Raw genomic sequence first — 14,682 nt, forward strand, 5'->3', positions numbered from 1 at the left:
CTGTTTCTAAATTGAATAAATTTTCTGATCTTAAGTTTAGAACAGTATTTCTAAAATTTACTACAAAGTCTTTCACTTTCTAACCAGGTTAGAGGTAAATTTCATAATCTATGCTTTTTTCATACAGGCAAACCGTTGGATAAGGAACAAGGAAAATAAAAATGGTTTAAAGATCATCAAGCTTACAGATAGTAATTTCTTACGCATACTTGAAAATTCCATCCGACTTGGTCTACCCGTCTTATTGGAAGAGGTTTGTTTCACTTTCTTCTCCTAAGAGTACCTAACTTTCTGATCAGATCTGGAAGCCCAGACAGGCCACAGCTAAGTCATACTAATGCCTCTGGTCAACTGCATTTTCAAGCAATTCAGGGTCAATTGCTTTACCCTTCAAAGAACACCTTTCTTGGGGAAAGTATCTGTTGGGGTTTTTTTTTTCCCCTTTCAGACATTGTTTTGGTGTTAAATACAGAAGGTCCTTTTTTTCTGATACTGTTGAGCCTCAGCCTCAGTTTCTCTTGATGGTTACCTACCAGCCCTGAAAATTTAATCTCAGCTGGTGCTATCAGTTTCATACACACAGATTATCTGAAAACAATAAGACAATCTGCTGATGTAACATTGTTTTCAATTTATATACAAGGTTAAAATTTTATTAAGTGATATTTTTGAACATTTCTACAGAATCACTCTGGAAATTGCTTTATTCGCTCATTCAGTGTAGTTTATTTGAGAATGAATAACAGAGAGAATCAAAGTAGTTCTTGTCTACAATAGCTTATAATTTAGTTTTGGAGAGAAACTGAAAAAGAGAGGAAATGAGATAAAAGAGGAGGAAATTATATTGCAATAAGACCTTTCCTGTAATAAGGAAGAAGCCTGGAGTTGAGGGAGTTAATAAGGAAGATAGGGAACACATTTAGACTCAAGGGTAGAGAAGTATCTAAATTGTGACCTTGAGATGAATTCAGCAAAGTGTGCCCTCAGAGAGAAAAATGGACTTCCACAGACAGGGAAAGGCATATGCAAAGACCCTAGGCACAGGGAATATTATTAATAACTGTTATCCTTCCTATCATATCATTTTGTGTGAGAAAAAAATGTGAACAAAAGCATGCGTTGTGAGTTGAGTTAGTTACCAGTTTAGACAAAAAATACTTATTTAGAGGCTGGAGTGATAGTAGAGCAGGCTGCCTTACATGCAACCTACCCAGGTTCAATTCATGGTATGCCATATGTTCCCCAAGCACACTAGGAGTGATTCCTGAGTGCAGAGCCAGGAAGAACCCCTGAGCACCAATGGGTGTGGCCCAAAAATAAAACAAGGAAACTATTTTTTTTTTTTTGGTTAAAGTGAATAAAAAAAAGTTATTAAAAAAAAAAAAGCTCTTTGAGGAACCCAAGTAGTTGCGCAAGAGGTAGGGTATCAGTCTTGCATGTGCTAACCTAGGACAGACCTCAATTCGATCCCCTGGTATCCTATATGGTCCCCCAAACCAAGAGAGATTTTTGAGAGCATAGTCAGGAGTAACCCCTGATCGTCACTAGTGTGGCCCAAAAAAAAAAAAAAAAAAAAAGACCTTTGAAAGCCAGGGGGTGGCGCCTCGAGTGTAAGACAGGTTCAGTACCTGACACCACAAAAGAATAATACTATTAAAAATAGCAGCTGAGCGGTGGAGCTGGCAAGGTGCCCAGAATAAATGACCATTAGTATTCACTTCTATTTATTGATCATTCTTTACATGTCAGACTCTGTTCTTGATATTTTACATACATTACCTCTTTAATCCTCACTGCAACTTTATTAAGGTAGGTTATTAATATTTTCTAATTTTTTATTTTTTTAATAATACTAATATTTTCCATTTTACCAATGAGGAAGGTGATGCACAGAAAATTTGAAAAGAGGGTCTGGCTGCCTTGACAAAAAAGAAAAATCCTCAGCAAGATCCCATATTCTGTCTTGAGTACAGAGCACAAAAAGTCTCTGTTTGCGGCTTTTGGTATTAACCAACATCAGAATAGGGATATCCCACAGTGATTCTTTTCTTGGTATCTTTTCAATGATTAGTGGCTATGTTAAGTGTATAAGATCAGTCTCAATCAATATTTTGCATTCATTTTGCCCTCAGTCACTGGTAAGACAGTCACTGAATATAGACACTACACTCATAGAGGCAGTAAAAGGACATTTTAAAATATCTGTAAAACACTGAAAACTGTTTACACAAAATCAAATCTTGAGGCCAGTGGAATTTGAAGTTGATGTCATCTATTCTCCTTGATTGTGTTTTTTGTTTGCTTGTTTTTATTTTTTCCCATCTTTTGTTTATATATATATATATATATATATATATATATATATATATATATATATGCACACTTGTTTTTATTTTTAAGCTTAAAGAAACTTTAGATCCAGCTCTGGAACCAATTCTTCTAAAACAGATCTTTATCAGTGGTGGACGTTTACTCATTCGCCTTGGTGACTCAGACATCGATTACGACAAAAACTTTAAGTTCTACATGACAAGCAAATTGCCAAATCCCCACTACCTGCCTGAGGTAAGAGATAGTACTCTGAAATTCCCAGCCCAAGTGAACGATCATACGGTGAGTGGCATGTGACCCACCCACCCCCTCCAAGAAACAACTCTCCCCATCCTCTGCCCCTCTTCACAGCTTCTTCGCCATCCTCTTCCCTTGCTTCTCTTCTGAGTCCTGCCTATGACTTCAGTCACCACTTTGTTGCCATCTAGCTGGAAACTAACTACCTCCTCACCTGGCACTTATCAGTGCCCAGAGTCCTCCCAAAATTGGAGAACCTTCCCTCACAATCATTCTTCTCCTTCCCTCAACACAAGCCCCTTTGCATCTCCTCTTTTCTGGTGGAGGAATGAGTTAGGAGCACCTAAAAAGAGTGCAATAGGGGAAGAGAAACTGTTGAAGGTTATGTTGCACAAAAACTACTCCCAAATAAAAAGGCAACTCACTCAGAAACCCAGATAACTGGCAACTTTAGAAAATTAGGTGTCAAATGTTGGTTATTGAATTTCTGGACAATGTGGTCTTCCTTGTCTTCTTAGACTACGTAAGAGGAACTTTCACATATATGTCCCCGAGTCACAGTAGAATCCGTCCCTTATGCAGGTTCCAGGCAGTTGCAATAGAAATGAAGACAGCAGGTAGTTCAGAGCTTCCTCAGGACCACGCAGGAACCTGGGGGCCCCTTCACCCTACAAACTCATATAACTGATCAACTGCTGATACAACTGCTCCTTCTGCAGGATCTTCAGGCCCAGCAGACCCCCCACTTCTCTAATAGGACCCTTGCAATTAAGTAAGAGTCTTCACAAATCAGAAGTTGTATCTCCATACACCCTCTCCTAAAAAAAATGTTTGCATAGACCATTCGAATAAGGTCACTTTTATTTGACAAAGTTTCTCATAGCTGCCTTTCTTCGTGAGATGTGTTGAATGCCAGGGACAGCCTCCGCTGGGGTTTTTCTGGTAACCTTCGAAGGGTTTAATTACCCAGTCACTGTTAGTGCTTACATCTCAAATTCCATTTTAGAGTCTAGAAAAATGACTACAGATTTAAGCCTTGATTTAAGGTTTGACTTGTGCTGACTTAAATCATGATTTCCCACACTTCCAAAGACCTTGTCTGTGTGCCTGTGTGTAAATTATTTCATGTACTGAATCTCCAGGTCAGAGAGCTCAAGAGGTGATAAAATCCACTGCAAGGAATTGTTGTGAAAATTAAATAGGAATAATTTATAAAAAAATATGTGACATTAAAACACCCTTATCATATTTACTAATTTTATATTGATTTATTTGATATAAGAATGTCACATCACAGTAATACAATGTTTCGTAAATGTGATGAAGAAAATGTGTAAAGATCTTTATTAATAACTTCCTTTTAACAAGGGCAAATCATGTCAAAAGTCACTATCACTGAATGATTTTAATATTTTATTTAGTTGACCAATATCTTTTGAGTTGTTATGATTACCATCCAAATTTTTAAATAATGAAACTGCAGCTCAGCCTGGGTATATAGTTCACCCAATCTCTTACATATACTAATAGGTATAGTAAGAGTTCTAACTCAGGTTGTTGGCTCCATAACCCCTCTATGTACTTCTTGACTTTTCTTTTTTGTGGGGAGAGGCACACCGAGAAATGCTCAGGAATTACTCCTGGCTCTGTACTCAGAAATTGCTCCTGGCAGGCACGGGGGACCATATGGGATGCTAGGATTCAAACCACCATTGGTCCTGGGTCAGCCGCTTGCAAGGCAAACACCCTACCGCTGTGCTATCTCTCCAGCTGCAGCTTCACCTTTCTTTAGAGGACTTTTTAGGATACTATAACTATAGCTTTGAGAAATAAAATCATCACTCCTCATAGTAGAGAAAATCATATTAGGATTTTAAAGACAGGATTCTTGGTATGAGAGCAGAGTGCATTCACAATTACACCTGCAGGACATCCAGAGGACAATAAAGATTGGTGTGTTTTTTGTTGTTTTTTTTTTGTTTTTGTTTTTTTTTTGGCGACTCCGCCGGGACAAAGATTGGTGTTTTAAACTATGCAAAGTACCATCTCATGCCACAGAAATTGGCACACAATGTGAATAAATGAGAAAAGTAGAAAGCCTGTCTCAAATACAGGCAGGGGGTTGGGAAGGAGGGAGATTTGGGACATTGGTGATGGGAAGGTTGCACTGGTGAAGGTGGGTGTTCTTTATATGACTTAAACCCAACTATAATCATATTTGTAATCAAGGTGTTTAAATAAAGATATTATAAAATGGTGTTTTAGTAAAGAAAACTTCTTTTAGTATTTATCTAAACATCTACTCTATACATCTCTCCTAGGTGTGCATTAAAGTTACTATTATCAATTTCACTGTCACCAAATCAGGTCTGGAGGATCAGTTATTAAGGTAAAAAGGAAGGTGATAGTAATTTCCTAATATTTTCTTTAGAAATTTTGATGGAGTAAAAATTTTATTCATAAGGTTCAGTATTTTTTTAATTTATTTTAAACTTTTTATAGAGGTGACTAATGTTGGCATATACGAATGTCTCTGTTTGTTTGGGGGACCACACTAGCAATATTTAAGAATTACTCCTGGCTCTGTGCTCAGGGATTACCAGTGGCAGATTCAGGAGCCAAATGAGGGTACTGGGTATCAAACTCGGGTCAGCCATTTGCAACACCAGTATCCTACCCACTGTACTTTGCTCCAGCCCCAGAATGTCTATGTTTTAGATAGGGCTACAATTTCAGATACCCCTCTTCATAAGTATGCTACTATACCTTGTCTAACGCCAAAGTACCAGTATCATTCCCCAAAAGTCTATTGAGCCTTCTCTACTCTTTAATTATCCATTCTACCTTGGTCAAAATTCAAGGATTTGGTTTTTGCTTGGTTTTTCTGTTCTTTTATTTTGATTATTTACATTTAAAATATGAGTGAATTTATCTGGTATTCTTCTTTCTCATTCTGACCTATTTTGCCTACCATGACTCCTTCCAAAACCATTTTCTGTCACAAATGTCAAGATTTTATTTTTCTTCTTTTGACTTGGTAGTATTCTATTGAATATATGTACAACACTTTTTACAGTCAACTTTTTTAATATCTTTATTTAAACACCTTGATTACAAATATGATTGTAGTTGGGTTTCAGTCATGTAAAGAACACCCCCTTCACCAGTGCAACATTCACACCACCAATGTCTCAAATCTCCCTCCTCCCCACCCCACCCCACCTGTACTCCAGACAGGCTTTCCACTTCCCTCAATCATTCACATTGTTGATAGTTCTCAGTGTAGTAATTTCTCTAACTTCACTCACCACTCTTTGTGGTGAGTTTCATGTCGTGAACTGGATTTTCCAGCCCTCCTTTTTGTTGTCTCTGAGGATTATTGCAAAAATGTCTTTTTTTTTCTTAAAACCTATAGATGAATGAAACTATTCTGCATCTATCTCTCTCCCTCTGACTTATTTCACTCAGCATAATAGATTCCATGTACACCCACGTATAGGAAAATTTCATAACTTCATCTCTCCTGATGGCGGCATAATATTTTATTGTGTATATGTGCCACAGTTTCTTACATGTACAACACTTTATTCATTCATTTCTTACTAGGGAATTTTGTTTCTTCCTTGTGGATATTGAATATAGAACTGAAGTAAATATGTGTACATGCATTTTTCAGAATCATATTTTTTATGTTCTATAGGTAGATACCTAGGAGTGAAATTGCTGGATTATATGTTGGAACTAGTTTGAATGTTTTAAAAAACATTCAGACTGTTTTCTCTAGAGTCTGGACCAGTTTCAGTACCAAAACAAGTTGTCAAGACTTTAGGCCTGAGCAATAGCATAGCTATATAAGGAAATACATACTAAGAATTGTACCTATTAAGAAAATACATCTAAAGAAATATACAAAGGAAATATACATATCCCCTTTAAGTCTTTTGAAATAGTCTGGTCGGAGGAGGGTTGGATAAAATCTGGCGCACAGTTTCAATCTGCGACCTGGTCTTGTGGAGTCTGAATAATGGTTTGCAGAAGTCTGGGATCATGTAATGTCCTCGAGCTGAGGGTCTCTCAAAGCTGAATTCAGTAGTGGCCAACAGTCCAAAGTGAAGGAAGATTGTAGAAAAGAGGCCATAGAGGGCGAATCAGCAGTAGCAGTGGCAGCAGCTTCTTTCCAGGCCCAGGCAAGACAGGCTGGGAGGCTGTCCTTTTGCTTAGGAAGCCTGCTTGCAGCTGGTTGAGGCAGGGAGAGCATTACAGTTCTTGAGGAATTAAGAACTGATAGCATTTAGAGTGAAATAAGTCAGAGAGAGAAAAACGCAGAATGGTCTCACTCATCTATGGGTTTTAAGAAAAATGAAAGACACCCTTGTAATAATAATTTTCAGACACAAAAGAGAAAAGAGCTGGAAGTTCCAGCTCACCTCAGGAAGCTCACCACAAAGAGTGATGAGTTTAGTTAGAGAAATAACTACATTTTGAACTGTCCTAATATTGAGAATGTATGAGGGAAATGTAGAGCCTGTTTAGGGTACAGGCGGGGGTTGGGTGGGGAGGAGGGAGATTTGGGACTTGGGTGATGGGAATGTTGCACTGGTGATGGGTGGTGTTCCTTTTATGACTGAAACCCAAACACAATCATGTATGTAATCAAGGTGTTTAAATAAAAAAAAATTAAAAAAAAAAGAACTGATAGCATTTAAATAAAGATATTAATATAAAAAAAGAACTATAAGTTTATATTGGATGTGATGAAACTTTTTTAGAACTAATAATCACTTTATAGCACCTAATTAATAAATGACATTGAATTATCCAATTAAAATCATTAAGATATAGGGAAAAAAAAGAATGCTCCCAGAATCCTTTTCTCAGCAAAGTTTACCCCTACCATTTACCTAGGAACTGGAAAACCTTTTTCCTTGATTTGCCAGCCTCATATTTTTTAAGTACTCTGATCCATTCCCCCTGGGTCAGTTCTTCAACTGTAACCTATGAATCAATCTTCAATGTGTGTGTGTTTGTGTGTAAGAGAGAGAATGTGGTGAACATCTCTATGTCTGTCTAATCTGTATTGTACATAATGCCTATCTATGTTGTCTATAGTCCTATTCCCTGTTATAACCCTTCCTTTTTCCCCTCCCCTGCTTACCACTTTACAATTCCTTTTCTATCCTCTCACCCTCTCACTCCTGATCTGTTATTTTCTCCCTATTCAAGCCTTTTTAATAGAGAAACCCAGGGGCCTATGATAAACACCGAGGCCAGGGATGGTGGGTGGGGAGAGAGTAAAGGAAAGAGAGAGAGAGAGAGAGAGAGAGAGAGAGAGAGAGAGAGAGAGAGAGAGAGAGAGAGAGAGAGAGAAGGAAGGAGGAAGGAGGAAGGGAGAGAGAGAGGAAGGGAGAGAGAGAAAGAGAGAGGAAGGGAGGTAGGGATGGAAGGAGAGAGGAAGAGAGAGAGAGAGAGAGAGAGAGAGAGAGAGAGAGAGAGAGAGAGAGAGAGATGGGTTTGGGACCAGGGTAAGGTCAGCTTGAGGGCGAAGTTACAGGGAAAACAAGTGTCCCAAGTAAAAGGTAACCAGTTCGGGGCGTAGTGGTGGCACAAGCAATAGGGCGTCTGCCTTGCATGTACTAGCCTAGGATGGACCGCGGTTTGATCCCTCAGCGTCCCTTATGGTCCCCCAAGCCAGGAGCCACTTCTGAGTGCATAGCCAGGAGTAACCCCTGAGCGACACTGGGTGTGGCACAAAAACAAACAAACAAACAACAACAAAAATCGTAATCAATTCAAAAGACATAGACAAAGTCAGGGAGATGAGCCGAGGCCAGGAGTGGAAACAGTCTGTTGTACTCCATTAAACTGCTCCTTCAACTGCCAGAACTAACTGCTCTAAGACCACCTCAGCCTCCTTGTGGAGGGCTTTTATAGGTTTCTATGGCTGGCTAATAGCAGTTGAAGATGGGCCTATAACCCATAATAGTTGGAGAAGCTCTTAAAAGAGCAGTTGGAGCTGCTCTTTCTTAAAGGGAAGACCCCTTATACAGTCGTCACTTAATGTAGAGTATGGCCTGATGGTTTTCAAGGTTCACTCCTAGCTCTGTGCTCTGGTATCATTCCAAGCAGGCTCAGGAGCTTATTTGCCAGAGATCAAACCTGGGCCATGTACATGCAAAGTAAGCACCATAATTACTGTACTCTCTCTAGCCCCTGGTTGAAAGCTTTTAATCATTAAAATATAAAAAAATTCACTGTATTCTATCAGTCTATATGAGTGCATGATTTGGGGAAGAGAGATTTAGGTCACACCTCAAAGTGCCCAGCTCTATGCTCAGGGGTCACTGCAATGGTACTCATTCCATATGTGGTGCTATAATAAAACCATATGATACTATGGGTTTTTTTTTATCTGCTTTCAGTATAAATTTTTCTTCCTATCTATTTTATGAATTAATTTGTATATATCACATCATCCTTGCATTCCTGGCATAAATATATCTTGTAAAAAATGACCCTTGTCATATATAATGAATATTTCACTTCACTTGATTTTATTCAGGATCTTTGTATCTATGTTCACCGGAGATCTTGGTCTAAAGTTTTTTTGTATGTGTGTCTTACTTGTCTGATTTTAGTATTTGAATCATATGGGCCTCAGAAAATGTGTTTGAAAGAATTTTTCTTTTCTTTGATTTATTTGAAGAGAATGTAAGATGATAGGTAATATGCCATCTTGGGAGGTTTGGTTGGACTTAGTAATGAAAACATCTGGCATTGACTTTTGCTTTGTGAGAGACTTAGCTACTATTTTACTTTCCTTATTTGCAATTGCTTTGTTTATATTTTCTATTCAGTCATGGGAAGTTGTATGATTCTAAAAATGTGTCCATTACTTTTATATTATCAAAGTTAATGGTTTAAATTTGCTCATAGTAGTCTCTTATGGTCCTTTGTGTTTCTGTGATATCATAATTTATATTTTTCTTTTATAACTCTATTAAAAGAAATTTTTTCTTTTTTCTTTGTTATCCTAATTAAGGGCCTGTCAAGTGTGTTGGTCTTTTCAAAATACTACTCTTGGACTATCTTCTGTAGTATCTTTTTAATTTCCAATTTACTTTTTTCTGCACAAAATTTTTTATTATTTCCCTTGTTCTACTGACTTTGGGTTTCATTTTTTGTTGAGTATAAGGTTATATTTAATATTTTTCTTAATATAAGCCTGTATCACTATGAAGATTCTTTGTTATTGTTTGATATTTCTCCTAATATAAGCCTATCTTTCAATGAAGTTACTGCTTTTGTTATATCCCATAAGTTCTGATATTTTTATAGAACCACTGGTAGAGATTAAATGGAGCTCTTTTTGCCTCTTCTAGTTCCATTATTTCAGGAAATGAAACCCTATGGTGTCTGCTCATTTACAAGCTGAGGGTGGTCACCACATTGTCCACCTCGCAGGAGCAGCAAGGATCAAAAAGATGCACAGAAAACTTAGATGGGTGCCTGGCTGCCTGGCACTGGATGATGCTTATTAAATATCAGCAAATAGAGGGTTAATTATAAATGTAAAAAGCGAGTGATGGGCAATATGTTAGATATGTTTATATGTTTAGAGAGAAATGGGGGCAAAGAGAAATGTAATAAATAATTATCTCATCTGGCCAAAAACAAAACAAATTCCAACACATTGTGAAAACTATCATGACTGCTGGAAAGAAAAAGGTAAAAGGAATGTGTAGACAGATTTGTATGGTGGTGGATGGCAATGTAATTTTGGTGATAGGTGTGAACTCTATAAATAATAGAGAATTAAGACAAATAATTTCAAACTAACAATCAACTTTAAGAATTGGGTGAGAGAATCTCCTATGTCAAGACAAAGAAGTTTCAGACACTATTTTCAACTTGGCAGAAATCTACCATTAGAGACAGAATATCATGATCACAGAGAGCAAGCGATGAGTAAATTTTTTCTGGGGGAAGATGGGTAGAAGCTGTGGCAACTGTGATGTAGTGCAGGACTCTAAAATACAGTATCAAAAAATCAGAACCAGTATGTAATCTATAAATAGTCTAATACACACAAAAAATAGAAAAGTCGTGTGCATTAGTATTCAAGTTAGTTTACAGAATAAGTCCACTAGGATTAGGGAAAGAAAAATGAAAGCAATTTAGGACTCTGAAAGAAACATAATTTATGTAATGAACCTTTGGATCTAGTGATGTGGTACGTCTTGAGAAACCCGAATTGGAAGAGCAAAGAAACAAGCTCATAGTAAGCATCAACACTGATAAGAACCAGCTGAAAGCGATAGAAGACAAGATTTTAAAAATGCTTTTTCAATCTGAAGGAAATATTCTGGACAATGAAGAACTTATTGAAACACTACAGGATTCAAAGGCAAGTAAAATACTTCTGTTATTGATAGGAAATATGGTGCTTCTGGAACAGAGAGATAATATAGTGGGTAGATAATATAGTGGCTGCATGGATTGCATGCAACCAACTCAATTTTTGGCACCCCATATGGTCCCTCAAGCCCCACCAGCAGAGATTCCTGAGCACAAAGCTAGGAGTAAGCCATTAGCACTGCCAGGTGTAACCCAAAGCAAAACAAAAAATAATGCCTCTAACATACAGCCTTTGAACAGCCTGTAAATTCTTCTAAATGACTTTCCCTTGACTTTTTTCTAACTGTGGCCCCTTCCAGCCTTGTTTCTTTCCTTCACAATTCCCCACCCCACTTATCAGTTCACTTCTTGGTCTCATGCTTTGGCCCTTCATGACACAAATTTCACCTGTGGTTCTCCTCAAAATATCCTGGAGACCCATGGGGTAGGTATAGGGGAGATTATCGCATGGCCCCTGGTGAAAAAAAATGCTATTCTAAAACAAGTGACCACACCTAAGCATCCAGGTGTCCACACAAGAAGGCTCCTGGCAGATGTGGCCCCTCACCACTAAGAGGAAGAACAGATAACCTAGAGGGAACAGTTGCTCTTGTTCTTATCTGAATTTTACAAATAAAACATATAATGGAAAGAACTGGGACAAGATATATAAACTGAAGGGGGAAAAAACACAAATATAATGATACCATCGTCTCTAGGAAGCCTGTGTGGTATGTGCAGCCAGAATTAACATCCTTTTAGGAACACCTGAACATCTTACCTCAACTTCTAATATAGCACATGTTATTGATAATCTTATGTCAGACTTGTTCAATTGCATGGCATAGCTTTTTGTTGGGTTAAATTCTGTGCAACAGAAATTGTTATAGTTCCTTTTGAGATTCTTTCTCCAAGAGCTAAGACTGATGCCTGGCTTATTCACCAGTGGGTATTCAATGAAAAAGTGTTAATAGTAAGATGAAGTTTTTACATTGAATGTACCATACTGCTATATATTATGTCTCAGTTAAATTATAATTTTTAAAGTATCTCGGAGTATGAAATTATACTCATGAAATCATTCTCAACCAAGATAAGAATGCAGAACATAATTTACTAATAATTCCCTTCAGCATGTTAAGGGCTTTTTTGACTTAAGTTTTCCCTTAAGGGAGGACATAAAACTGTATTCTTTACCTTTATTGTTGAAATTTTCTCTCTGTCACATTTTCTCTTAAGGTTAATGGCTATGAAGTATAATTAGCAAATACTTGTGAGTATTCTCTCCACTCTTGACTAATTTATTTGTTCATCAATCTCCTATACTTTGTTCATTAATTCTTCCTTGGGTTTATTTTTTGTTTTTTGTTTGTTTGTTTTGGTGATTTTTGGGAGGCCACACCCCTGCAGCACTCAGCAGTTACCCCTGGTTCTGCACTCAGAAATTTCTCCTGGCAGGTTCAGGGCACCATATGGATATCAGGAATTAAATCTGGGTCAGCCAGTGCAAGCCAAATGCCCTACCCACTGTGCTGTACTCTGGTCTTTCTCCTTGTTTTTATTTTTATTTGGGGACCTAGTTATTGACCCAAGTGGTTTAATTTTTATCATGCTGTTAGACAAATCATTTAAAGGATGAAATGTTTCCACAAGGCTTGTTATCAGAAATAACATACCCTGAGTTCTCAGTGCACAGCCCAGTCATGACTCCACAACGACAATAATTTCACCTTTCATCTTTAGTTAATTAAATTTTTACAGATTTTTCTAACTTATACTCTTGTCACTGCTTTCTACCTTTTCCTTCGATGTAGCAACTGTTTTCTAAACCTTTACACACACATATGCACACATATATATATATCCCATTCCTCTCTCAGCTTGCCACTGTAGTTAGATCCTGATTACAGTTAAACACTCAAAGTGTCCATTGCTCTGAAGTGTGAGGAAAGTGCAGGAAAGGGTGGGAGGGGGGCTGAGAAGAGATACAAGGCCAGGATCTCACCATGCAGTAGGCTGAAGTAAATTTTCAGTGAGGTAAAATTTCATTGTGATTTTGGTTTGTATTTGCCCAATAACAAGTTTGTTTTGAGTATGTTTTCATGTGCTTGTGGAACAGCTGTATGTCTTCTTTAAGGAAAGTGCCTATTCAGGTCTTATCCATGTTTGGAATGGGTGCCTGCTTTTCTGTTGTTTAGTAATGTAGGTTCTTTCTGTATATTTTGAATATTAATCTTCTATCAGTAATATGATGTGCAAGTATGCAGAATCCCTTATTATGATCATTAATTTATCATATCTTTATTTCTGTCTCCAGCCTCACTCAATATCCCAAATTTCCCACCACAATTCTTTAAAAACAGATCCCTGAGAACTTACTTTTTTTTTTTTTTTTAGTATTTGGGTCACATCTGGCAGCACTCAGGGGTTACTCCTGGCTCTACGCTCAGAAATCGCTCCTGGCAGGCTTGGGGAACCATATGGGATGCCGGGATTCGAACCACTGACCTTCTGCACACAAGGCAAACACCTTACCTCCATGCTATCTCTCTGGCCCCAGAACTTATTTCTTAACATGTTTATTCAGATCACTTCTGGTGCCGTCAAGACCAGACTGAAGGAAGCAGAATCCACCGAAGTGATGATAAACTCTGCTCGTGAGAAGTATCGTCCAGTAGCCACTCAGGGCTCTGTTATGTTCTTTGTCATCGCAAGCCTCTCAGAAATTGACCCTATGTATCAGTATTCACTAAAATATTTTAAACAGGTAAGTGGTGGTGCTGATGGTTTTAGTGAAATTCATCTTGTCTCAGACAACAAACCTTGTCACTGAGTTCAACTCTGCAGTAGTTTGAGTTAGATGTATGATTCATAGATGGCAGTACATGTGCCATGTCACATAGACTCAAGTGGCCAGTATTCACAGAGCACCCTGGAGAAGGAAAAGCAAGACTACCCTTCTTACTAGTTTTATTTTCTCTTGACCTCCTTCTCTCATCAGTTTGCTAATTTTTCTTGTATTCTCTTCTTCTTTCAGTTTATTTACTATTCAGAGTTCCTCTACAGTAATACAATTTCCTCTCCAACTGTTTGCGCTTTCCATGTTGTAGCATAAATATCTAAGATCTGGCATCAACACAATTGACCTTAACCAAAATTTTTTATCTGCTTTCTGAAGAAAAAAAAAATTGGAGAACTTTTGACACAACCTTTTCCTCCTCCAGAAAGATTATCAGTGCAACATCTTTGCTCATATCCATTTCCATGGCTTTATTGAGAGGATATTTTCTGTGTCCTCTTTTCTGTTTCATATTTACAGCTTATTTTCATCTGATTTCTCAAAGATATTTTCACCCTTTTTCATCCATACTACAGCATTCCATATTTTCCAAAAGCAAATTTGGTGTCCCAAACCTTTGGTAAATAATGTCAATTTGCCAGAAATTTTCCAAGGAAAAGAATTTGAATTTACTCATAACCTCAAAGCCCCTTTCATAAAAATCACAAAGTTAATCCCCTCTAAAAGTCTCTCAAACCCTTAAGACCATATTCTCCTCAGATTATCACATAGGATTAGTTTTCTTATTTACCATCTCTAATTTCCTCCTTACTTCTGTAATCGTCTACTTTCATGCCCATAACAAAACTCAACCCAAACCACTTGTGCCCTTCGTGATGCCTTTCCCCTATAATGCTTCTTTATTGCTAGCTTTCTGGATC

General features: G+C 37.7%; 1 protein-coding gene across 1 annotated transcript in view; it reads left to right on the top strand.

Moving 5' to 3' along the window:
* The window catches only part of DNAH6 (dynein axonemal heavy chain 6), a 234,817-nt gene that overhangs the window by 164,895 nt on the left and 55,240 nt on the right, over nucleotides 1–14,682 (top strand). Inside the window, exons 56-60 of the mRNA XM_049784607.1 lie at nucleotides 128–253; nucleotides 2,401–2,565; nucleotides 4,890–4,957; nucleotides 10,792–10,972; nucleotides 13,550–13,729. Coding sequence (XP_049640564.1) covers nucleotides 128–253; nucleotides 2,401–2,565; nucleotides 4,890–4,957; nucleotides 10,792–10,972; nucleotides 13,550–13,729 — 720 coding nt within the window. The remainder of the gene's footprint in view (nucleotides 1–127; nucleotides 254–2,400; nucleotides 2,566–4,889; nucleotides 4,958–10,791; nucleotides 10,973–13,549; nucleotides 13,730–14,682) is intronic.

The sequence above is a fragment of the Suncus etruscus genome, chromosome 12 (assembly GCF_024139225.1).
Source record: "Suncus etruscus isolate mSunEtr1 chromosome 12, mSunEtr1.pri.cur, whole genome shotgun sequence".
Lineage (NCBI taxonomy): Eukaryota > Metazoa > Chordata > Mammalia > Eulipotyphla > Soricidae > Suncus > Suncus etruscus.